The sequence below is a fragment of the Aptenodytes forsteri genome, unplaced genomic scaffold (assembly GCF_000699145.1).
Source record: "Aptenodytes forsteri isolate BGI_AS27 unplaced genomic scaffold, ASM69914v1 Scaffold185, whole genome shotgun sequence".
NCBI classification, from domain to species: Eukaryota; Metazoa; Chordata; class Aves; order Sphenisciformes; family Spheniscidae; genus Aptenodytes; species Aptenodytes forsteri.
This window is the reverse complement of record NW_008796214.1, coordinates 1,708,342-1,732,353: the sequence shown is the minus strand read 5'-3', so window position 1 is coordinate 1,732,353 and position 24,012 is coordinate 1,708,342. Positions and strand designations below refer to the sequence as shown.

General features: G+C 36.7%; 1 protein-coding gene across 2 annotated transcripts in view; it reads left to right on the top strand.

The window, feature by feature from the left end:
- PSME4 (proteasome activator subunit 4) overlaps window positions 1-24,012 on the top strand; it is a 63,195-nt gene that overhangs the window by 13,107 nt on the left and 26,076 nt on the right. For both annotated transcript variants that reach the window (XM_009288442.1, XM_009288441.1), the window contains 13 exons: window positions 215-307; window positions 1,217-1,482; window positions 3,043-3,229; window positions 3,919-4,008; window positions 5,780-5,844; window positions 5,941-6,091; window positions 7,976-8,074; window positions 8,476-8,545; window positions 8,997-9,064; window positions 9,632-9,847; window positions 11,888-12,045; window positions 14,212-14,307; window positions 23,586-23,641. In XM_009288442.1, the coding sequence (XP_009286717.1) occupies window positions 215-307; window positions 1,217-1,482; window positions 3,043-3,229; window positions 3,919-4,008; window positions 5,780-5,844; window positions 5,941-6,091; window positions 7,976-8,074; window positions 8,476-8,545; window positions 8,997-9,064; window positions 9,632-9,847; window positions 11,888-12,045; window positions 14,212-14,307; window positions 23,586-23,641 (1,615 nt within the window). The remainder of the gene's footprint in view (window positions 1-214; window positions 308-1,216; window positions 1,483-3,042; window positions 3,230-3,918; window positions 4,009-5,779; window positions 5,845-5,940; window positions 6,092-7,975; window positions 8,075-8,475; window positions 8,546-8,996; window positions 9,065-9,631; window positions 9,848-11,887; window positions 12,046-14,211; window positions 14,308-23,585; window positions 23,642-24,012) is intronic.

Sequence of the window (24,012 nt, the reverse complement as noted above, 5' to 3'; positions counted from 1 at the left end):
AAGTGCCACTGTGGATACACACTTGGGACCTGCTGAACAACTGGATGACTCTTTTAGGGTGAACCTCATTAGATCAGATGGAGACAACTTGCTACTTAGTGCTGATCTGAGGGTGGGGAAGGGAGAGAATTTGCTCACTTGTACCTCATACTACTGTGTTACCCGTTCATTTTAACTTATTCCGTGTAATAAAGTTCTGGTTTGTTTTTTACAGGGTGGACCAAGTAAATTAGTGCAGAAGCACTTGTCTGGATTGTTCAATAGCATTGCCTCTTTTTACCATCCTTCAAATAATGGGCGCTGGCTGGTGAGTTTTTTGCATGTCGACAGTAACTTTGGCTGTCATTTCAACGGTCAAACCTGTCAAATCAAACATGTTGATAGATGCACTATGTGCTCCGACAGCCAGATTGTCTTTTGGTTGTATAACATTCTGAGGCTTTAATTTGCAAGATATGTGATTGTACTGTCATTCAAATCATACTTTTATTCTGATGTCAGGACCACAGCTAATGGGAGTATTCTTCAAACATCTAACTGAGTGCAGTTTAGAAGTTCAGAACTAGACATCTAATTCATATATAGCTAGGAAAAAGAAGTCAGCACTTTAGAGGGTGATATACAGCATGAGTATTACTTGGGTGACATAGCTTTCATATTACTGACCTACTGTCTCCAAGTTGGCAAAATCTAGTTTTGATTAACCAAAGCAAAAAATATTTTTAATGCGTATCTAGTTTGATAAAGCATAACTTTTTGATGGTGTAGCTAGTGGAGTCTTCTGCTAGAGAATGTAAGAACCTCCCTGTGATAGCTGGTAGAGAGTACAGATTAAAATAGCAAGACTGGTCAAAGCGATGCCAAAGGAGCTGACTTGTTCTAGAATAGGATATTTGCTTACATGTGAATGTGCAGAGAATGCTCTCAAATATGTCCCAGTTACTGGTAAGTAATCTTGATTCTTGACTATATCCTTTGTGTGTATTTTTCATGATTTTTTAAATCAACAGGTATAGTGCTGGCAGCATAATTGTTAATATCTTGGGAACTGAATTTTAATGATAAATTGTGACATTGTATTTTAGAGCTTTTCTGAGTTTTCTTTTATTGTAGTGTAATTTCAAGATATGGCCTTATTAATTGTCTGTTGTACGCTTAGCAGCTCAGATTCTGCTACTGCCAAGTAATTGAATAGCATTTCTTGTATATTCAACAGAACAAACTAATGAAACTACTTCAGAGGTTACCCAGTGGTGTTGTCAGAAGGCTGCATCGTGAGCGCTACAAGAAAATGACTTGGTTAACTCCTGTGCCTGATAGTCATAAACTTACTGATCAGGATGTTACAGACTTTGTAGAATGCATTATTCAACCCGTTCTTCTGGCTATGTTTAGTAAAACTGGAAGCCTGGAGGCTGCACAAGCCCTGCAGAACCTTGCACTGATGCGTCCTGAATTAGTAATTCCACCTGTACTTGAGAAGTAAGTTCTGCAGAAACATTACAACTTCCCTGTTCCCTTCCCAACAAATAAATACATAAAGCAGTCATATGAAATGATAAGCAATTTCCTTGCTGCGAATGAATGCTTGCAGTGAGAGGAGCTGCTAATACACACCCCGAGCAATCACCTGGGTCAGGATAGGGAGTGAGGGAGGACTTTGTTTTTTGTTTTATTTGTTTTGGTTTTTTTAAACATCTGGCAAATGGAATAGTTCTAGGAGCTGTTCATAGCTTGTGCAATATAGGGTGGTTCTCAGGTGGTTTGCATTTCTGTTAGCATTTTGTATCAGATAGTGGGTGGATCAGTTGAAAAAAAAAAAAAGACTTTGTACCCTTTGTTCATGAGCCACCTTGTACTTTCTCTCTAGCGTTCAATTGGGCCAAATAGAAATGATGGTATCGCGTGTTTGTGTAGTGATGACTGTATGTTTTATGTCTGTTTTGTGTCAAGAGTATGTTACAGTTACAGATTGTTTAAAATTACTTCTGACTTCATAAGGAAATCACTAAAGTACGTGCCCATGTAAAATACTTAGTTTGTACTATTACTAATGCCTTGGTGCCTCAAATTCCAGAAAAAAAAATGTATCTCTTTCCTGCCCCAATGAAAAGCTTTCCCTCCGATGCAGTCTTTTGTACTTTAACAACTCATATTGTAAAAACAGTGGAGAAATGAGTTTATCCTGAAGAGCCCTTCCCGAGTTCCATACCTTCCTGACTCAACTGTTTGTAAAAACTTGATAAATCTGCTCTTATATGAAAACATTTCAAGCGTAACAGTTCTAAGGACAGCAATGGACGCCCGTATTGGGTATGACTACTTTTTCCGTTTTGAGAGCAGACTGAACGTCTGCTCAGTAGTTCAAACTATCACTGGTATGTTTGCCTTGGCTGCAGTTCCGAATTCATTTTGTTGAGTAGATGTAGGTCCTTTGTGCTTTGGATGACGTAGGGCAAGGGTAGCACTATGACTCTTGTTTGAACTGTAGGTTGTTGATAACAGTAGGAAGTGTTACGCAGTTCGCTAAAGAGTACATAGTGTAAAAAAAGGTTTAAAAATCACAGTAACTTAACAGTTTTTTATAAAAAAGATATGGACTTTAATGTAACATTAAGTAATATATCCCTTATCTATTTAGAGGCAGTCAAGGCAAGTTTTCATGCTTGCCACAAGAACCTTACACTTTTAAGTACACAGCTTGCATTAGCTTAAAGGTCAAACATGAAAATCATCATAGCTTTGAATCTAGGAGCCCATGCAGTTACTAATTCCTATGCTGCAACTGCTAACAAATTATTTAATCCTGAATTTGTTGTGAATGGGACTGGTCAAATGAAAGGAACATTTTCTAATAGAGCAATGTTAAGTCCATTGGGAAAAGATTAGAAAAAAAATTTGGAACCATTGATTAGCTTGAATTTTTCTTGCAGAAATTTTATACCCTTTCTGTAGAAAATAACATGTGCAATCCACTTTTATTTTCTTTGAAGACTTTAGAAACGTTATTGTTCCTAATATTACTGCTCTTAAACTTTATAGAACGTATCCTGCACTTGAGACGTTGACAGAACCTCATCAGCTCACAGCTACTTTAAGCTGTGTAATTGGAGTAGCTCGTAGTCTGGTGTCTGGGGGGAAGTGGTTTCCTGAAGGTCCAACACACATGCTACCTCTACTGATGAGAGCATTGCCTGGGGTGGATCCAAATGACTTCAGCAAATGTATGGTGAGTGTGTAAATCTTACCTTTTTTTAGAAGATAGTTAGCCAACTAGTTTACTCCGAAAGCTTTTTTTTATATTCCTATGAAAGCAAGTAACTCATGTTTCCAGAAGTTCTTAGCCTAATTTTGTTCCTGCACAATTTTATTTTTAAAAAGTTAATATTACAAGCCTCTAACTTACGGTAATGCTTTTGGCTTGTCGGACAATGCCAAGTGAATCTTTAGATTCAGATTGTGATAAGCATTGTACTGACTTTTTGGGCAGCTCTAAAAAACAAGATAAAATAGATGTTCCAAAGCTCCTAGCAAATATTCCTGGTCTTTTAAGATCAATAAGAAGACCTTTATCACAGAGTTTTCATTAAATTTGGCCCTAAAAGTTCACATCTTCAGAATTCATATTAATTGACTATTCAAACAATGTAAACATTATAGGGTTTTTGTAACTTTAAAGTTCAGCACAAAATAAGTGTTACTTTACTCAGAAAATTGAGGGGGGTTTGCACAGTACCGACTGATAAGTTTTATATATGAAATCAGAGGTAACTATTGAAGTTTTGGGGTGGGAGAATTAGGCTCTGGAATTTTTTTAGTGTAATGGTTTGCTTTAGCTCCAATACCTTAATTGCAAAAGCTTTTTAATGTGTAGAATACAGTAACGCTTATTAAAGAGCTGTTTGCAACTCTCAACAGATTACATTCCAGTTCATTGCAACGTTTTCTACTTTGGTGCCTTTAGTAGATTGTTCATCTGTATTGCAAGAAAGAGATGATCTTTCAGAGGTAAGGGTGCTGTGCAGTTATGAAAACAAAACTATAACCTAGTTTCCAATTTAATTTCTAGCAATGTAATAATCTCTTCAGAACTGTAACAGGTTTGCTACTCTCTTTTTGCATACGTAAAACCACATTAAACAAAAATGCAACAAAAAAACTAAGATGTGGATCATGTTTGCTTCCGGTCAGTGTGGTAGAGCTGACAGCAGCATGCAGACTGGCCATGTATTCTTAGCATTGCTTCTTAGTGATAGGTTGTTGTACAGATAATGTTAAATTCAAACAGTTTAATATTTTTATGTCAATTTACACTACAGAGGGCCTTGTGCAGCTAATTTGACCCTGAGCTTGCCCTGCTTTGAGTAGGAGGTTGGACTACGTGGTCTCCAGAGGTCCCTCGCCATCTAAATTTTTCTGAGTCTAATAAAATAGCAGCTTTGTTACCATTAAATTTTTGAAACTTCTTGTCACCATAAAACATTAAGGTAACAATAAAGAATAATAGAAAAAAGCAGATGACTACAGTGGTGCTGTAAGATGCATATACATAATTTCTAGTTCAAAACTAGTCCAGCGAGGTAAAAGGTAACTAATCGATTGTCTGAGAGACTCTGGAAGTATTTTGGTATCCTGTTGTTGAAAACTTTCTATGTGTTTTAAAAAAAAAAAAAACAAAAAACCACCAGAAAACTGTATTTATTTTTCAAAAAACTAATGCGCTCTAACTTTTCAGGGCTGTTTTCCTCCTATGGGAAATAATTTCAAAACACTTGCACGTCTTTAAAGTGTTCCTGCAGTCATGCTTCTCTTATCTGATTAAGATTCTATTGCTTTCTCCTCAGATGCTTGTTAATCTCTTCCAATCAAGAGATAATAACATCATTAGACAGTGAGCCTCATCTCCCCCTTCTGTGTTTTATCCTTTGCTGCCCCTTTGTTATTAGACATGGTCACCTCACCTGTTTGCTGCTTTGGAGTGCTGTTTGTATTCATCTCTAGATTTAGAGCTCCTTGCACTCCATTTCTCCAGCATTGTTCTAATACTTTGTCCTTTTCTTTTCCACATAGCAAAAAATACAGGAGAGAATGGGAAATAGTTTTTCTGTTTCTCTGCTTATCACTAGGCTTTTGATTTTGCTTTTGATACAGCAGTTCAAGCACAGATAGTGAAGCTGTATCTGGCATATTACAAGTGAGGCAGCAGCAGTAGTGTCCGCTACGGTAGTTGCAACTGCCATGTAAAATGTCTCATCCACTGCTAGAAGACTCTTCTTGTAGCTCTGAGAACAGCTAGTAGCTACAGATTGCACAGATTCTGAATGCTCAGCTACTGGAAGAAGGTTAATTTCATTGCCCCAGAGCTGCAGCACTCAAAAATTAACACAGGAGTTTGTATGCTGAACGTTAAATATTAGTATGTCAGCAGAGCCAAGTCTGCCACCACAGCTGCCACTCACTGACCTCCTGCTGAAAAGGAGGATCGGTAGTAAGGCCAAAGATTGTATCTATGGAGGCAGACCTGACTTCACCCTGAGAGGTTATCTGGCTAGACATCAAGGCCAGGAAATTTGGTAAGACAGTGTAAGGAAAAATGTAGTAATTCGTTTCATGTAGTGTACTCAAGACTATTCAAACTTTGATGGGAGATGCACTGTAGTCTATATAATTTAAAAATTGGAAGTGTTTTTGAAGTAGTTAATATAGGAAATAAACTTTACATTATGTTTCCTTAAGAAAAGCCAACCTTTTCTGCTTCTTTTGCGTCGGAAAACTGTAGGTGGAAAGAGAATTGTGCTCTGCAACTGCTGAATTTGAGGATTTTGTACTACAGTTTATGGATAGGTAAGTAAGCTAAGGATAGGTGAAAGCTTGGAATGAAGAACTTAATAAAACTTTCAAATTTCACTTACTAAAACCATACTTATTGTATTTGTGTAGATGTTTTGGACTTATAGAGAGCAGCACACTAGAACAAACCAGAGAGGAGACTGAAACTGAGAAAATGACTCATCTAGAGAGTCTAGTGGAATTAGGTCTGTCTTCTACTTTCAGTACAATCCTTACTCAGTGCTCAAAGGATATCTTTAAGGTATGTAGAACACGGGCTTTCCATCTAACTTTAAGAGGCTTAATTTTCTATTGTGAATGACGGGTCCATTCAGATTCTGCCTTCCTTCATTGTCCTGTTGTGAACTTTCACGTTTAACCGAGGAAAGGGCTGGGGCCGGGGGGAAGTTTAGTACTTCATGTCAATTTGCTTTATGATTTTATGTACATCAGTACAGAGCTCTTAGGTTCTCGATGCTCTCTTAGGAGAAATCATTGTAACAGCTTATTTTATCACTTTCGTTATGATCACGGGCTTTCCATCTAACTTTAAGAGGCTTAATTTTCTATTGTGAATGACTGGTGCATTCAGATTCTGCCTTCCTTCATTGTCCTGTTGTGAACTTTCACGTTTAACCGAGGAAAGGGCTGGGGCCGGGGGGAAGTTTAGTACTTCATGTCAATTTGCTTTATGATTTTATGTACATCAGTACAGAGCTCTTAGGTTCTCGATGCTCTCTTAGGAGAAATCATTGTAACAGCTTATTTTATCACTTTATCGTTATGATTTTTTTTCATGTCTTCTGATGGTAATGCTAACCTACCCCATCCCCTGCTTTCCTTTTCTCTCCCTCTCCTTACCACTTCTTCGTCAGCTGGGCAAAAGAAGCTGTTCAAGGAGCCTTGTGGCTAATGGGATCAGAAAATTATCTGCATTAAAATAACTCTGAGGGAAGGGGGTGGAGAATCCATGTTGTTACACGGACAGATTCTTTCCTTGCTGGTTGGGTTAAAACACTTTAATCTGTTTACATTATATTAATTATGTATTTGGAGATGTTAGGTTTTGTATGTTTTGAACCATTGCACTGAACACTTTAGTATGATTTTGTCTGGAATCTTTTGGTTAATGTAAGTCCTAAGTTAATTCCTTGTTGTCATTAAATATTTAATTTGTATTTTTCCTGATTGTTCATTGTTAAAGTAATTGCATGCAATCTACACTGTATATAGTTCAGCTTGCCTTGCAAGGTATTGGATGGTAATAAGCTTCTTCAAAATATGTTGGCCACTTAAATAGTTGATAGTTAATTCCCTATTTATTTGTTAACTAAGGGATGTTCTGGCTTTACATCAATTTCACATGTGAAAGAGCATAGTTTTCCTTTCAGAGGACTGTGACTTATTCAGGGAAAACTGTTTTTCTGTGTAGTTTCTCAGAAGCACCCCAAGCTTACATTAGTCAACAAGATTTATCTGACCTCCTTTCTTCCCCAAGTGAATATTTTAGAAGTGTCTCCAATCTCCAGCTGAAGGCAGTGTCCCATTATGTCACCAGTTAAAGCACTCACTGTGTTTGTTTTTAAACTCTTGGGGGTGGGGAATATAGACCTTCCTGTAATTGAATTATGTTAATGATAGAGGATGCTCTCATGTATTTTCCAGTTACAAGTGTGTTACTGTAACTGAGTGTTGCAATAAATAAGAACGAAAAAGTGAAAATCTGCAAACTGAAACTATTTTGACAAACCTTTTGTCATTGCTACTTCTGTAGCAGCTTTTATTCTTCAGTAGTTGTACAATTAAACATAGGTGTTACATAGCGTGCAAGTCAGGTGCACTGGTAACATTTAGGATTTTTTCCTGAGCAGTTACTATTCACATAAATTTTTAATCTTTCTATTCTATAATATTGTCAACTTTAATTATGAGAGTCGTTACATTTTACTCAGCTTTTGGCATTCTACAGAACTGCTTTCTCTGTGTCTCTATTCTGATTTTTTTAAAGTGAATCATGTTTCCAGTCTTCTGTTTTAGAAGAATACAATATTATGTACAGATGCTGCCTTCTGTGTAACATGAAGCATTTGATGCTACATAGTTTAAAAAAAAAAAGTAACCTCCATCTTCTTGGACTCATTTTTAGGTTGCCTTGGAGAAGGTCTTTAACTTTGCTGTTTCAAATATATTTGAGACGAGAGTTGCTGGTCGAATGGTTGCCGATATGTGCCGAGCTGCAGTAAAAGTGAGAGAAAACACTCTGATTTCACTTGATCTTTAGTTTAAAAAAAAACAAACCAAAACCTAAAGCCAATACTATTACCTTTTCTTATGTAAGATCTTTAATTTTTCTTGTAAATACAGGTGGTTCCTAATATTGTGTTTTCTAAAACTGGATGGTTGCATATAGCAATATTTCAAGAGGTTAATTCACAAGTATTTTTTGTTGCATTTATGTTAAATTTAATATAGGTTTTATTGAATGTTTAAAAATCGTGACATCAGTCTGACTCTAGATTGAATTGGAGTTGAGATACAGTCTACCTTCTTTTTCAATAATATTGTTAGAAGATTTTTATCAATGTGTGCGCTGAGTTCCATAAGGTGTCTTTTTTTAAAATGGGCTATTTATGATGCTGTTTCCAGTGCCGCCCTGAGGAATCCTTGAAGCTGTTTGTACCACATTGCTGCAATGTTATAACTCACCTCACAGTCAGTAAGTTTATAAGATTTCTAATGTTGTTTGCTTCAGTTTGGTTGAGTTTTGTTAAACATAAAAATAATATTTAAAACTTCTGTGTGTTTTCCCAACTTCATTTCAATGATGGAAAATTAATTCTGTCCATTATTTCGTCTGAACAACCAATCCAACAACTATTTATGTGTAATTGCAAGACGGAATTCTATCAAGCTGCAAGAGCATGCTTCTTTAAAATGTGGCAGTTTAAAATGTCTCCAGACATTCCTCTATTCCTCAAAAAGCATTCAAGATGTTAAATTAGCTAAAGTAACTTCCAGTTGGACGTGGGTGCAATAGGAGTTGGAAGGTTGCAATAGAAGGGTTGGGAGTAAACTTCTGGGATGCAAGCATCTGATTTATGATTTAGCTTGTTGAGAAAACTTGACTGCAGCGTAGTTACAGCAGTGCTTATTGCTTGTTCCTCTAGATGATGATGTATTACATGATGAAGAACTAGATAAGGAGCTACTTTGGAATCTTCAGCTTTTATCAGAGGTATCGCAAAGAATGTTCTCCCCATGCATGTATATCATTGAATCCTGTTTAATGCCCCTGGAAGGAGAAATATTAAAACTTCCGCTGTTAAAACAAAGTAGATGTTGTATGAATGACACTGCATAACTTCTTTTTCTTACCTGATTTTAAATGGGACATAAGTGACTGCTGTTTGAAGGAAAGAAACATATGGTGTGTTTGTTGAAAAAAATTAAAGCATTTAATACAAACAGTTATTGAGGGGTAGAGAGGGAAGAGGGATACATGCAGGGAAAAACGAAGATGCTTTTGTTAAAGATATATCTTTTTAAATGAATCTGAGTATTGCTAGCAAATTTTGAACGGCATCAAGAAGCAATGTATATCACAGTTCTTATGTGTTACTTAAACTTTTCCAACAGCAGTAGAAGTGGTAGTTCATGTGCAAGTTCAGCCTTGAACTTGAATTCAGTGTGACGTACAGAACGAAACCTGGTACAGGATCGGTTGAGCAGTGTAATCCTCTCTTTAGTCCTCTAGAACAAAATCAGTTATGTTTACCTTTGAAATGTTTGTCTTTCCTATTAGATCACTCGAGTGGATGGAAAGAAGTTGCTACCGTACAGGGAGCAGCTTGGGAAGATACTGCAGCGAACCCTACATTTAACCTGTAAGCAGGGTTACATTCTGTCTTGTAACCTACTGCACCATCTTCTTCGTTCTGCTACACTTATCTACCCCACAGAGTACTGCAGTGTGCCAGGTGGCTTTGACAAGCCTCTTTCTGAATACTTTCCTATCAAGGCAAGGATTTTCATTTATTTAGGATTAGAGGATTTGACTTTCTTTTTTAAAAAACAATCATACACGATATTATTTGTTTTTATTTGGAGATTTCTGAACATAGGTAGCAGCAATGGAAAGTGTAATTGAAAGATGCTTTGGGCTTTGAAATGTATAGCAAATTACAAGTTAATTATATTGATAGCAAAAGATGAATACTGACTGTTGTTTTGAATAGTTTTATAGCATGGCGTATTAGTGTTTTATGATGTGTGTTTTACAATGATTGCATGACTACAATAAGATAATACAAAACAAGAGTGTCTGCTCATGTTTCTTAATCTTGTAATATATGATGCATTTAATTGAGACCCGGCTATCATGAAGTACAGTGGCATAAACAGTTAAGTTTAGGGTTTAGCAGGAGAATTTTGCTGTTCACTTTAACTTAAATATCCAGTTATAGGAAGCATTGTTGCACTGGGACAAACTTAGTCTTTCATCTGCTTTTGTGGGTGAGAGCTGCAGCCTTTCCTTGTTCCTCTTCATATAAATGTGGTTATCAGATATAACAAGTAATGGTGAGCGCATGGAAAAACAAGTACATCTGTGCAAAACAGCTGCAAGAAAGGAGATACGGTATTTTACAGGTAGGCGGAATAACAAATGAACAATGATTCTACACCGAGCTTGAGAGAAAATGAAAGTAGAAGTGGCAATATTAAAAATTACTGAACTGTCAAAAGTGATATGCTAGTCTGCTGGTAAGACTTTGAGGTCAATTCATCAGTATTACAGGTGAACAGTGCAGCAGTTTTCAGCTAGCCTGTTTGAATAGGAAACTGCATTTTGCTGAAAAGTGTTCTTTTACATAACTTTACAACTGCAGATAATCTAATGCTTGTTACTGAAAGCTAGTACAGTTTTATAAACTGATGGGAACATCTAGTTAGGCCAGATACTCATTTAAAAACAAACAAAAAAATCTTAATTAAATGACCCAACACAAAAATAGAATTATTTTTTTAAATTCCTCCTTTGAATTTGAAAACATTCACAATTACTTTGCTGTTCCATACATCAACGGCTACTTTAGAAAGTGTGTATTATATCAACTCTTAATTGCCATCAACAGCTTGAGTTTGTCACTTACATGCTTCCTACCCTGCCCCAGTGTAAAACTGCAGTTCTGTCACTTTCTCAAGTAATATTCACAGAGGACTAGCCTGCTCTTCCAAGGAAGAGAAGTAATAGCAGGCTACGTTGAGTAAGTGTATTACTGTAGTTCTCTGTACTTTTTGTCCAGTCAGATCAGTCAGGCATTTTAAGAACAAATGGTGAAGTTTTGAAATATTAAATTACCATGTAAAATTGAACAACGATGGGAAATGGTAAGTGAAGACTGCAAAGGCCTATCTATTAATCAATATAGTCCTAAGCACGGACTTCATGTTTGAATATGGACTAGTAATAAATACTGACCTTTTTCTCCGAGTACTCAAGTGGTGTTAATTCTACAGCAAGTCTGAGCTCTTTGTAAGCCAAAATATAAAAAGTTGTCTGTTACGGGATGACCTAGCGTTGTATGGAAAGTGCAACTTAAAATTTAGCTTTCTTTTTTTATTTTTAAAATGAAAGTACTAAGTTTTCTGATTGTGGTTCAAAACTGAAAAGGAGTATTATTAAATGGGCTAGCTTCTTTATGTTCTCTATAGGAGTATCAAAAGTCTGAGTTGTACTTAAGAATATTTCTGAATTTGTATCCAGCCAAAGGAATAACAAAATTGTACTTGAATTAGACCGGTACAGTCCGTTGCCTTTTAGTCCTTTCAGGTATGTGTTATTTTCCAGGTACATGTAGATGTTTTGGTAGGTTTGGGATTTCTATTTGGTTTTATTGTGTTCTTGTTTTTTTTTTCATGGAATTGTCAGGATAACTGCTTTACAGCAGTAGCTAGTTCATGTGTTTGGGGTTTTTTAGTAATATTAAATGCTAATTTTTTTAAAAAGAATATTTGTTTCATAGTTTGGTTAATATGGAATGTCTTTTATTTACTGTAGGACTGGGGTAAACCAGGTGACCTGTGGAACTTGGACATCCAGTGGCATGTTCCTTCATCTGAGGAAATAAACTTCGCTTTTTATTTGCTGGATACTTTTCTTCAGCCTGAGCTCACCAGACTGGAGCACTATGCGACTGGAAAACTAGAAATGTCCAGGTTAGTGGTGCTACGTAGTACGGAGAAGGTACATTTATCCACTCGTGTCTGTTTTAAGTAAGTATTGCCAATCATACTGGCACTATAAAAATTAAGGAGTAAAATACTATAATGTTACACTCTCTTGGATGTTATTCCAAGTATCTTTCCAAGATTTTTAATTCTTAAGAGTACGTGTAGCTTGGAAGTGCATTTCATAAAATGGATAACACATTATTTTGAACAGAATTGCTCTTTAAAAACAAAAATAATCTTAAGACACTTTATGTTGGTATAAAGACTTTTCTGTTCCGGATTTTTTTTTTAATACATACCACAAATTATGTTCCCATTTAACTGTAGACAGCAATAAAAAAAGCTCTTCCTCTAGACTCTTACCCTGTACGTTGGCACATCCATTTGTGTTCCTAAACTATGAAGTGGAACACAGAACTGATTTGGCTTGGAAATCTGCCTCTCTCCACTTCTTCCGACGAGTGAAAGGTACATAGTGTGTCCCTGCAAAAAGTGGCAGTGTTGAAACTGAGGAGGCAGTGCAGAGTCAGTGGCATAACAAACGGTAATGGAGGCAAGAATTGCCCAATCTTGTTAAACTCTGTTAGTGTGAAACCATGGCTTCGTAAGGATAGTTTCCTAAGCACGAGATAATCATGAGTTTAGTGTGTGCTAAAGCATTTGCAAGTATCAAATAGCTGAAGCTGTTTACAAGCGTTAATCTCGAGCATTCTTTATTCCTCGTGTTAAACCTTCATGTCCTTGAAGCTATATATACTCAATTGATGTTCATAGCATGTGACGTTATACCTCGTGCTGTAAAGTGCAGCCCTACATGAAGCAGGGCATGGTGTATCAGACTCCCAAATATTTTTGTCTGACCAAGTTCCCACTTTAGTTTTAATCTGAAAAAGGCAATATACGCTTGACAAATCAATGCCACCGAACTGCAATCAGAAAGTATACTTAGACTAAAAGAAGAAAGGATATGCTTCCTATTTAAGTCTTTGGTTTATTTGTATGTTTGTTTATTTGGTTTTTTTTTTCTTTTCTCTTTAACACCTTGTATGTAAAGATGTTAATTTATAACAGAATTGGACTTTGATTTGGTCAGGGCTTCACTGTGCTACCTAATAGAAATAAGTGGTGGTGATTTGGGAGAATGTAGCCAAGTGTGTGAATTGCAAATTAAATTGGAAGGCAAGATAGCAAAGCTGCAAGAGTAGAGAATGCCATTAGTTGCTGAGGGAGTCACAGCTGTGAATAAATGGGATACTAGGTGAGCCTGCTGTTGCTTTGAATTGCAGTATTTCTGGAGCTTGAATTCTTGTGAAATTTTCTTTTTTGTTGTTGTTGTCCCCCAGTATTCCATGAAGTAATAATTGGAAATCAAACATTTGTTTTTTAATGTATTTAGGAGCTCCAGAATAAGATGAAGTGAAAAACTCTAACAGCCTTTGTTGAACAGACCTATTTAGAGAGTTGATACGTAATGCATGAGTAGGAAGAGCTCTTTGGTTAGGGAACCTCGTAAGAGGGCTGAAAGGGTTATTTTACAAATCAGAGCTGCTTACCACAAAGATGAGAACAAAGGGCAAAATTTGTAACTATATACCTAATGCTACTACTTTAGATGAGACAGCTTTAAAAAGAATTCCTTAATTCTCTAAAGTAACACAGAAAAAGGTAAGTTGTTCACATTGTTGCATTATAATTTATCTTCAGACTGTAAAATATTCACTCATAAAGAAGGAATTCCCTCATCCTACTCATGGTGGGAAGGACTTTTCTTGGCCTTGAGGTGGAGAGTTATTTCATGGGTTTTATTTAATTTAGATAAAATTCTTCAAAACAATTTTTTGGGGTTACGCTGTCTGTTTTGAGATTAGTTTATCTCATTATACTGATGTTTCCTTCACTGTTTCAGAATGTAAAATCTCCAAAAATCTCCAAAACAAGTTTTTTGGAAAACCAAGTGGAATGTTGGAGTTCTGTAATAGAATTAGGTTGGATCAAAAAATGATTGATTTCTGTAGTGCTCCCTCTTGTGTTTAGAAGTGATATAGCTAAAGAAAAGGGCTTTTATAAAACTTCACCCAAAAATACAGGTTTTTATTTGTATGTTTTCAAGCATTTAACAGATAAGTAATCGCGTTTTCTTCTTTGTTTAAGAGATGATGTGCAGCAGTGTCTTGCTATAGTGCATAACTGCTTGATTGGTTCTGGGAACGTTCTGCCTCCTCTAAAAGGAGAAAGGGTGGCTCATCTGTAAGTAAAATTTATTTTTATATCACAAACATTCTTAGCAGTTATATTCATACTGGTTTTTAGTGCTTATTGCTATTATCACACAACTGCTTCTAGTGGGTATTTTTAAGGAACTCATACTAGTATAAAGATACAGAAATTTGAAATAGTGACTTACAGAAACACTTGAGTACTTAAAACATGAGAGAATAAGTGCTTTTTTTCATCCAAGACTCTGAAAATGTTTAAAAAAGAATTGCTGATGTTACTTTATGTAAAGGAAATGGAAGCTAGGCATTTGCTCATGTGTTTCCCCTCCTCTAAAAGAAGCTTTCAAACCATGGTGCGCTGCCATCTTACTAATGGTCTGTCACCCTGAATGAGTACAGTCATAAACACTCTGAACTTAAGTCCTTGCTGGCTGTCTTCTCGTATTAAAATAGGAAATAAGTCCCGTTTGAATGCTCAAACCCCTGTGAATAATGTCACAGCAGAACCTGGCTACTGGTGCCAGCATACAATAGAACTCTAGCAACTCAGACTACTTTAGAATGGACAGGATTGCTGCTTTAGCTTTGACTTCTTTGAGAAAGTATGTTGAAATATTAACATTAGAGGCAATTACAAGTTTGATCTCAGTATTCCTGTTGTTATACATCGTGTTTAAACTATGGAGGGTTTCAATTAAGCTTGTGACCGCGGTCTGTGTTTGGTGACTATAAAGTTGTTGCTGAGATTTTTTTGCCCAAGTGCCAGGTACTAAAAGTGCCAAGGAGCATTGATACAATCTCAAACACGTTACTTCAGGTGCCTAGCTGCTGTGAGCTTCTTGTACAGTGGGAGAGGCTCCTCTTGAGTGTGTGGCGGAACATTTGTTAAGCTGGAGAGCTTTGTAGAGGCCATCTTTTACCATCAACTGTGTAAGAAATTCAGGGAAGTAATCTTTTAGTTGAAGAGGCAGTGCAGGGCATTCAGGCTGATTATGACTATATTCTAAAATACGGACTCCAGCACCTTTCAGGAGGCATTGACTGTTCCTGTACCAGCAATGTGCTGCTGGTCCATATTGGGAAAATGTGGGAGCGTGTTAGCATTGCTTCTTGATTCAGTCTGAATCCCGCCCTGGCATCTGTTAGGCAGCAAGCACTAGACGCTTGCAGTTCATATGGCTCGCGGGTTCAAGGACAGAGTTTCTGGTGTAGGTCCTTCAAGGAGAAGGGTTTTTTGTTCTTGGATGCCTTGAACTTCAAAATACAAGGCTATCTTGGCCCAAAAAGTCTTTAACACCGCCACCACCACCAAAAAAAAAAAATCTGTTGTAGCTACAGTAACCTATTAATCAAGGAAGAAACACCTGTGTAAGGGTAAGCAGTTTTGTACCCTTGTCTAGGCTATCCGATTGTCAGTAATGGAAGCTTCATTTGGTAGAAGAACGAACCTCGCCACCTGTGGAGAAGAGTGGATTGCAGCTGTCATTAGAATATGTTCATGCAGACTGTCTCTGGCTTGCTTTTGGTGTGGGGTGTTTAGAATCATCTTTTTATATTGTTGGGCAAGGTCTGTAAATTCCTAATCTACAGATTAGGACACTAGTCTATCGTCAACTCCTAAATTACTTGTATACTTAGGAAGATTTGCTTCATTCTGTTAGTTATCTGTGCTGCCGTATTAAGTATATACAATTTACATGAGAACATGCTGAAATCAATTTGTTACTAAAGAAATCAAAATCAGATTTTTCTCACATAATCTGAATTTTGGAACTCAATAGTTTATTCTACTAAACATCTGCAGAGATTCAGAGCCCACCATAATCTGGTTTTGGACAGACTTTACGCATATTGATGAAACATCTTATACCCACTGTGAGCAGGTCTTACATCCAAACGTTTTACGTTTACATTAAGGCTTTTCAAAAACATAGTTAAAGCAATTTATCTTTTCAGTGACTTTACACAGGACTCTGGAATTTGCCTGCTGAAGTTGAACGAATTTTAAGTAAGCTTTAGTTCCCACTCTTTGTATAATTTGAATTATCACAAACGGAACATGGATTTTTAATGAAGGAGCCAATCTGAGGGAAGTAGAGTGAGTTTGTGCACAGTGGATTGTACTTTGGCCTAGTAAGGTGGACAAAATACTTAAGGAGATCCTGTTGCGCTTCATATCAATTAAATGTTAGATCCCTGTCAGTTTATTCAACTTGCTTAGCAAGAACAGTTACAAAGGTCAATATCAATTTAGCATCTTGAGAGATGAGGCTGAGTTGCTCCATCCAGGACAGATGGTGTTGATTCTAGCGATGCTTCTTCTGAAATGTATATTCTGTTTTAGTAGGTTACTGTATGTAAGCAAGGGTCACAGAAGGGAAATGTACCGAGAAGGAAGATATCCTCTCCGCTACCTTATTCCCTCCTCTTCCTTCCCCAAGAAATAACTGGAATATTTTGTAATGAGGGAGATATCTTTTTGGTTTAAAAAGCAATATTAAACAGGTTCCTGTGAATACTGTTTTCTATCCCATATGTCCATAAAATTATATCCAGTTTGAATGTAGGAGGTGTCTTTTGATGAACTTGCTATTAAAACAGAAAAAAAAGTTTGCTTTTAATTGTTACTGTGTCGTGAGTTCCTGGGATTTTTTTTGTAAGATACCGGTTCACATTCCCAAGCCTGTTCCCTTTATATATAGTGAGAATGCACATAAAGCACTCAAATCCGAAACCAAAGGGCTGTTACTAGAAGTGACTAAGTCAGTTACCCAGAATGCCCTTATTTTAAGTACTGTGTATTTACAGTTAGTACTTACCACTAGCCGTGGTGATATTCACTGTCCTAACGTGGCAGTATAGGAGTATTTTTAAATGTAGGTATTGGTAAATGGCTTGATACATTTAAGATTTTAAAAAAAAAAAAAATCTACATGTATACTTCTAAAACAAACCGGCACGGGAGATTTCTTGTCAGATACCTCCTATGCCACTTAACTCCAATGAACCAAAACTGATCACGTACCATGTAGTATAGCATTGTTATTTGTGCGGGCTGTAAAGTAGAGCTGAGTAGGTGTAACTGCTAGATTTTCCTTCATCTTGATGGTTAAGGATACCTGAAGGTTCTTGCCGAGAAAGACAGATGATGAGTATTTGTTCCTTTATAATCTTCTAGCCTGCTCACTGAATGAAAGGAAAGTCACATATATGGGGGAGAGCTTGGAGCTATGTAATTTGAACCTTAGCAAAAGAAATATGTGGGTAGAATGAACTTTAAAACTTCGTGTGTAGCGGGATGATGAACTAGATGTGATGGCTCAGTGAGTTCTGTGAACTCTTATCTGTCTGCAGGCTGCTCCTGTCACCAAGATGCTTTTTCCCTGAACATACAGGATTTATTTTTCTGTTTGACAACTGAAAGCTACCCAAATATTTGCAGACCTTGTTTTTGGGTTCTGTTTGCAGTCTGGCTTGGGTGATAGGCAGGGGAAGGCAGTGGCAGGAATAAGGGAGAAAGGCTTCTCTCTCCATTAGGAGCAGGCTGTAACAGCATGAGACCACTGTACCTGATTTGATCGTTAAGTCACTCAGTCATAACAGTGACTAGTACAAAGCAAGATGACTTGACTGAGTGAGGAAGTAGGTTTTTTTCCTTAAGTAATAGGGAAAACTAATTATGAAAATTATATATTGACTGTACGTCACAGATGTCACAAGCTGGCCAAATGCTTATTTCATTATTGGTTGTCATAATTGACTTGTGTTGTTGCATAAAATTCCCATGAATGCAGATGCGAGGTTTGGGCTTTTTTGGATGGATCAATTTGTATCACAGTATTACATAAATGTGGTAGTATTCTAGAAGGATGAGAATATAACAAAAGTTATGAGCACTGTTTTGGGAGAAGAAAGTGAGTGAATCTGGATTCAAGTTCTAAACCTTTCTGTTTTAAAATAAATTGCAGAGATGAATGCATGAGACTGCTTTCTGCTAACATGGTAACTATTTGCTGCTTGGTGTTTCGTTGTTATAATTCTTTTGAAGTTACTTCTACAGTAGGAAAACAGAGCTGTTGCAAATATAAGGCCCGTCCACTAGCGTGGAGACTACTACATTTTACTGTAGTAGTACTTTTAACCCAGGGTTCTCTTTTGTTTTATTATAGGTGGTCTATTACAATTCATCAACATCATTTTATGGAAATCACGTACAGAAACTTTTCATCTTGAAAAGTTTTGTGGGAAGTCACTTGGTCCATTTCTATGGACTTTTACAGGTTTTTTTTGTTCCTCAGTGTCAAACACCTGAGAGTACCCAATAATTTCAAAATGTCTTTCTTCATTTCTCCTTGTTAAGCAACAATAATTTCAAAATGTCTTTCTTCATTTCTTGTTAAGAATAGACTGTTTTGCGTCTCGGGTGGTTTGTGTTTTTTTTATTTTTACAACTCGCTGTTTGTGTTTATTTTATTTGTTAGCTACTGAAAATAGATTTGCTTCTGGAATAGTTAATATATAAAGTTTTTCTGTTGGTTTCTTTTTTTTTTTTTTTAATTCTATTTTTTGTTTGATAAAGCTGAAACTCAATAAAATTCCCCAGCGCTGGTCTGGTATGTTCTTCTTGTTAGACAGAATCAAATCATGCCCTTATTTTCATGGCTTAGTAAATACTGGTTAGAGTAAAGGTTTCAAAACTTCAGTTTATCTACAAGTGTCTACGTTGGCATGAGCCTTCTTGACTCCTCTCTCAGTCTAGGTTAATGTTTTCATGTTGATTCATTAGTTTCTCTTATTTCTTTTTTTATCTTTTGATGACTGGTAGTCTCCAAACTGAAAAGTGATATATTTAGTACAGAAAACACATAGTTAAATTGACTGATGCTTGACTTGGGTACGCTCAGTATACCCAAAAGTATACGTGGGGAGTGTGTGTACATACATACGTGTGTGTATATACACACTCAGTATACACATCAGCATAGCTGTTGGGACGTTCTTCAAGAGTGACTTCCTTGTTTAGTGAACTCGAGCACAAAAAGTTTCGGTTTCATAATGCTCCAACTTTTTTCTGAGACCAAGCAGTTCTTACATGTAGTTTGTGATTTTTTTTTTTTTTTCTCTTCCCAATTTTGGGAGCAAAATTCCCATGTGTGGTTTACGTGAATGATGTAAATAATTTATATCCTTCTGAAAATCCCATCATAGCTTAATTAAAAAATAGCTCATGCTATTTTAAATGCTTAGTGTTACTGTGAATGTTTGATACATGAGCAGGTGTTTAGGGAGATGATAGGCAATTCAGTAGAAAAGAAATTTGTGCACAGTCCATGCACAAATAAACTGCATAATTGAAACTTGTCAGAATTGAAAAGAATAGTTAAATTTCAGTAGGAAATAGAACTTTAACAAATGTCACTTGGTGTTGACTTCATTTTTTTATCCTGTAAGTAGCAAGGAATTTAAACTTCATTTTTTTGGAGGATGAATGAATTCTCTTCTGAAGTGCCATGCATAACAAATTAATAGAAAACTATTTCATAACTCAATAGTGTATATTTATATTATTATTCCACATGGTGTTCTTCATCTTTAGTAGAGATGCCATGGATTTCAGGTGTGTTCTGTGAATTACTTTTTTAATGCAAAATGGATAGTTACAAGGGGAAAGGAAAAAAGGAGTTGAGGAGGCTGCCAGAGGTTGAGGAGCAATCCTTTATGACAGCAGTAGTTTTTTGTGGCTGAATTAAGGTGTTCAAAGCCAGAGAGTCAGAGCTGTGGTGAATTATCCTGACATAGTTGGGGAAAAATGAATACACAGTTTTTTCTGTGCCTGCAGAAACACGATGTAATGGTTGCTCTGCCACGTGAGATGTGTGCAGGTATAGATAATGCTTCCGCACACACAGTCTACCCTTTTTCTTAAGGGGCCACTGTAATTGTAAGTAATATCGATCTCCTTTTGTTATAATGCCTCTAATGGTGTGCAAATAAAGATTATTTCAAATGCAGACAGTATAAAGCTCTCTAAGGTCGAGAAACCTTTCACTGATTTTCAGCTGAGTTCTGCTTCGCTTCCCTTCCTTGCAGCCTGCTTATTAATGAGGTAATGCTAAGTAGCTGATTTAGGGAAGCAAAAACAGGGCTGCTCAGAAAGCATCCATTTTTTGTCTGCCTCTTAAATACAGCTTGGTTAGTTAGGATTCAGTATTGCTCTACTCTTGCTACAGACATTGGTAGGAGCTTTCTTAATGTGCTTTCACTGAAGGTGTTCCGACTACAGGTCAAGGATAAGACCACTTCTTTTAAATGTGTAAGGATGTGATACCGTATGCTGAGGGGCAGGGCTAGCTAACCTCTCTTGGCATCTCCAGGAAACTTCCCAGCTCTGCTGGGGGAGCTGCACACAGAAAAGGAAACAGTTACTCCTCCACGGTGAGTAACCCTGTTTTCTCCTTGTTCACCTTCCGACTGTTGTCTCTTAATCTCTTATGTCAAAATAGGTTGATGCAGCCCTTGATCTAGTCCTTAACATGGCACGGGGTTTTTTTGCAGTTAGAAAAATTTCCTCTGCAATTGGTTCAGTGGAGTGATGCTGAAAGTTATTTGTTTCTGAAAAGGTGTATCTGATTGCTGAACTGTACTTATATGCTGCGGAATATGTACAGAGACTTGAATAAAGTGCTCTGTAGAATGTCTGGAAGCCGAAAAACATAGTGCATCAATTTTTCTCAAATAAAGATGCTTTAGTTTTTGTACTGTGGCAAAGAAGGGAATGAATTCTTCAAAGTTCTGTTTAATTGGGATTTCTGTTCCAGCTATAATTTTGGATACTCTTTGTTCCTAAGTTTTCTTGGCAATTTGTGTTGAAAACTGTTGATACAGAATGAAGCACAGTATTATTTATACATTGCATGAAGCATTGTTGTGAGAGTCGCTATCAGTATTGACTGAAGTTAAGAAAAACATTTCATGCCTCTTCCTTTTGTGTGTCCAAAGTAAAACACTTAGTTTTCTCTGGCTCAGTGGCTGACACTTAAAATGCTGAGTATTACTAGCATGGATCTTAGTTTGTGGGCTGGCTATAAAACTTCGGTGCATTTTGAACATAATATTTTCATCCTATTATTAACCTTGTTGAAATAAATGGTTTTGCCTGTGAAGTAATGTGATGGTGACTGTAAGGACTATACCAGGCTAGTTCTTGATTACTGGATGCTACGTGTTGAGGAGTTATTCGTGGTTTGCTCAGGAGCCTGAAGTGTAGAGAGAGCTTGGAGTGGTGTTTTTTCTTTGTTTTAAATATTAGAGATTTGGTTCGGAACTTGGCTAGCTGGCAAAGAACAGTTGAATGCGTTTTGCTGGGAGTGGGAAAGAAGCGCAAAGATTTGTAATCTTTCTGTAGATTACCTGAGGAAAACTAGGAAATTGCACTTTAATCTTCCTTGCCTCATAGGTAGGAAAGCTTATGTGAACTTAATTTGTGTATTTATATCAGGGGAACCATTTAAGGGTAAAAATACATTAAAATACTGTAGAAAAAATGATGGCTATGAGCTCATTTACATATCAACATATCCAGCATACTGTACCAAAAAAAAAAGTAATTGCTTAATGTCTAGCTGCCTGAGATTGTTAGATTTACCTGTTACCTTCTTTTTTTAAGAAGTAATAGTATTTGGGTTGGGAAGGCTCTCTTTTTTCCCCCAGATGTTAATTGCAGAAATATTCCCCCTCTGTATCTTCCCAGCTGGAAAGATGTGATCTTGGAGAAATACATAGCAAACACTTTCAAAGTCCATCATTCTAAAAGAGCAAGTGTGTGAGACCATAAAAACTTTGTATTTATTTATTTATTCCGGACCAAAGTACTGGATGGATGTTGGATATTTTGGAAATTTTATTAGTGGCCAAGTTGTACCTTAAGTACCTTAAGTACCTTAAGTGCTGAGTTTGGGGGGAAAAAAAGTGGGAAGAGTTTTGGAATGGCTTATTTTCAAGTTAACCTAGTGCTACCAGAAATACGACGAGGAAAATGAAATTAAGACTTCACTTCTTGATGTCTAAATCAGTTAAGAAAAAGACATTTCAGTTTGACTTTTGTTGGTGCAGATGTGACTGTTACGAGGGTTGTGAAGTCAGTTTACCTAATTTTTGGTTGCAAGGTTTTTTCTTCATCTAATCAGCATAATAATTGTAGTGCTCATGTTTTAATGTGTTCACTTTTACAGGAGAAACATGACCCTTATTTCTGGTTCTGACAGATAGAAGTTTGCCGTTGCCTGAAATCTGAAAGTTTATTTTAGTATCTTGTAGCGCACGCTCAGATATAGAACCTATAGTGTTTTCTGATGTGTTATTTAGCATTTGTAATAGGACTAGATTCACATTGCTTCACTTAGCTTTGTTTGTTCTGATTATACTGTCAATGCAATTTTATGTGAAGATTATTTTTATGGGGATTACTTGCCAATAGTATTTGTTTAATATAATACACTGGTATATTTTGTCCTTGAAAGCTTGAATTTGTCTACCTTAATGTTTTAGGGGGTGAGATTGTAGGTTTAAAAAAAAACAAGCCAAAAAACATACAACCAAACCAAAACAAAAAACCCCAAGTGTATGTTCTTATGTCTTTTAAATTCATTGGCATGCGATATCTGAGTCTGTATTTTTTTGCATGGTTACATAAAAGCAAATCCACAAAGACTAAGAATTCACTTTTAAAAAAAATATTTTGGATAGATAAGTTTGACCCAAATCCTGGAAGAAGCATGGCTTTTATTTTTTGGTGTGGTTATTAATAGTGAACTTCTTACAGCAATAAGTAGGACTTCTGTAGGTAATGGTTACGTTTCTTTACTTTATAAAGAAAGGACTCAAGTCAGAAAAGCTTCATCAGCTTAACTTACCAGGAGAGGATTCTGCCTCAGCAGTCAAATTCACCTGTCCTTCCTAGACTAAGATGACTAGGAGCCACGCTTGTTTTGATGAGTGTGTTCATAGGTTTGACAATGAGACCAAACCTCTGGCTATTTAACAGAACTGATGAGGTTCTGTTAAATGAGAAATCAAGATTCTGCGTTCAAGATGGTGTCCTTATGGTGTGCTTTTCTCTGACATACAATCTGACCCATGGGTATGGTTGACTTACAAATATTAGAACTGAGGCATACTATAAGTAAATCCAAACATCTTTGGCGCTACTGGCATGAAATTTAACTTGTTAAAATGAATTAAATGTCAATGAAATTCACGTAGTCAATGACTTCCATAATGTGTAGTAATACTTGGTTTGTTTTCATGCAGGGTCCCAAGTCTGGTGTCTCTGGAAGAGACAAAACTGTACACTGGTGTTGAATATGGTAAGTAAATCCTAATTCTGTTCAGACAGGTTGTAAGTGTTGTTTTCATTCTTTTTTTTCGGCTGTAAAAACAGTAGGTTGAGACAGTAATTTTGATTCTTCTCTTCATATTAAATGGGCTTTTTTGGCCAACACAGAAGTTCTTGTGTACTCACCATTTCATCTTCAGTGATGGTATACAAGATACAAGTCTGCTGCAGTAATATGGCTGGGAATGGGAGCTCAGGTCCAACCCCCAGGTCAGAATGGTTGGGCCCGTGTACTTCCACACAGATGAGAGGTGCAGGAGGCAACGCCCATCACCCAAGGACTGCGCTTGAGAGGCAGAAGGAATCAAGGCATAACCTACTAAAGGCTGTGACAGCTCCATT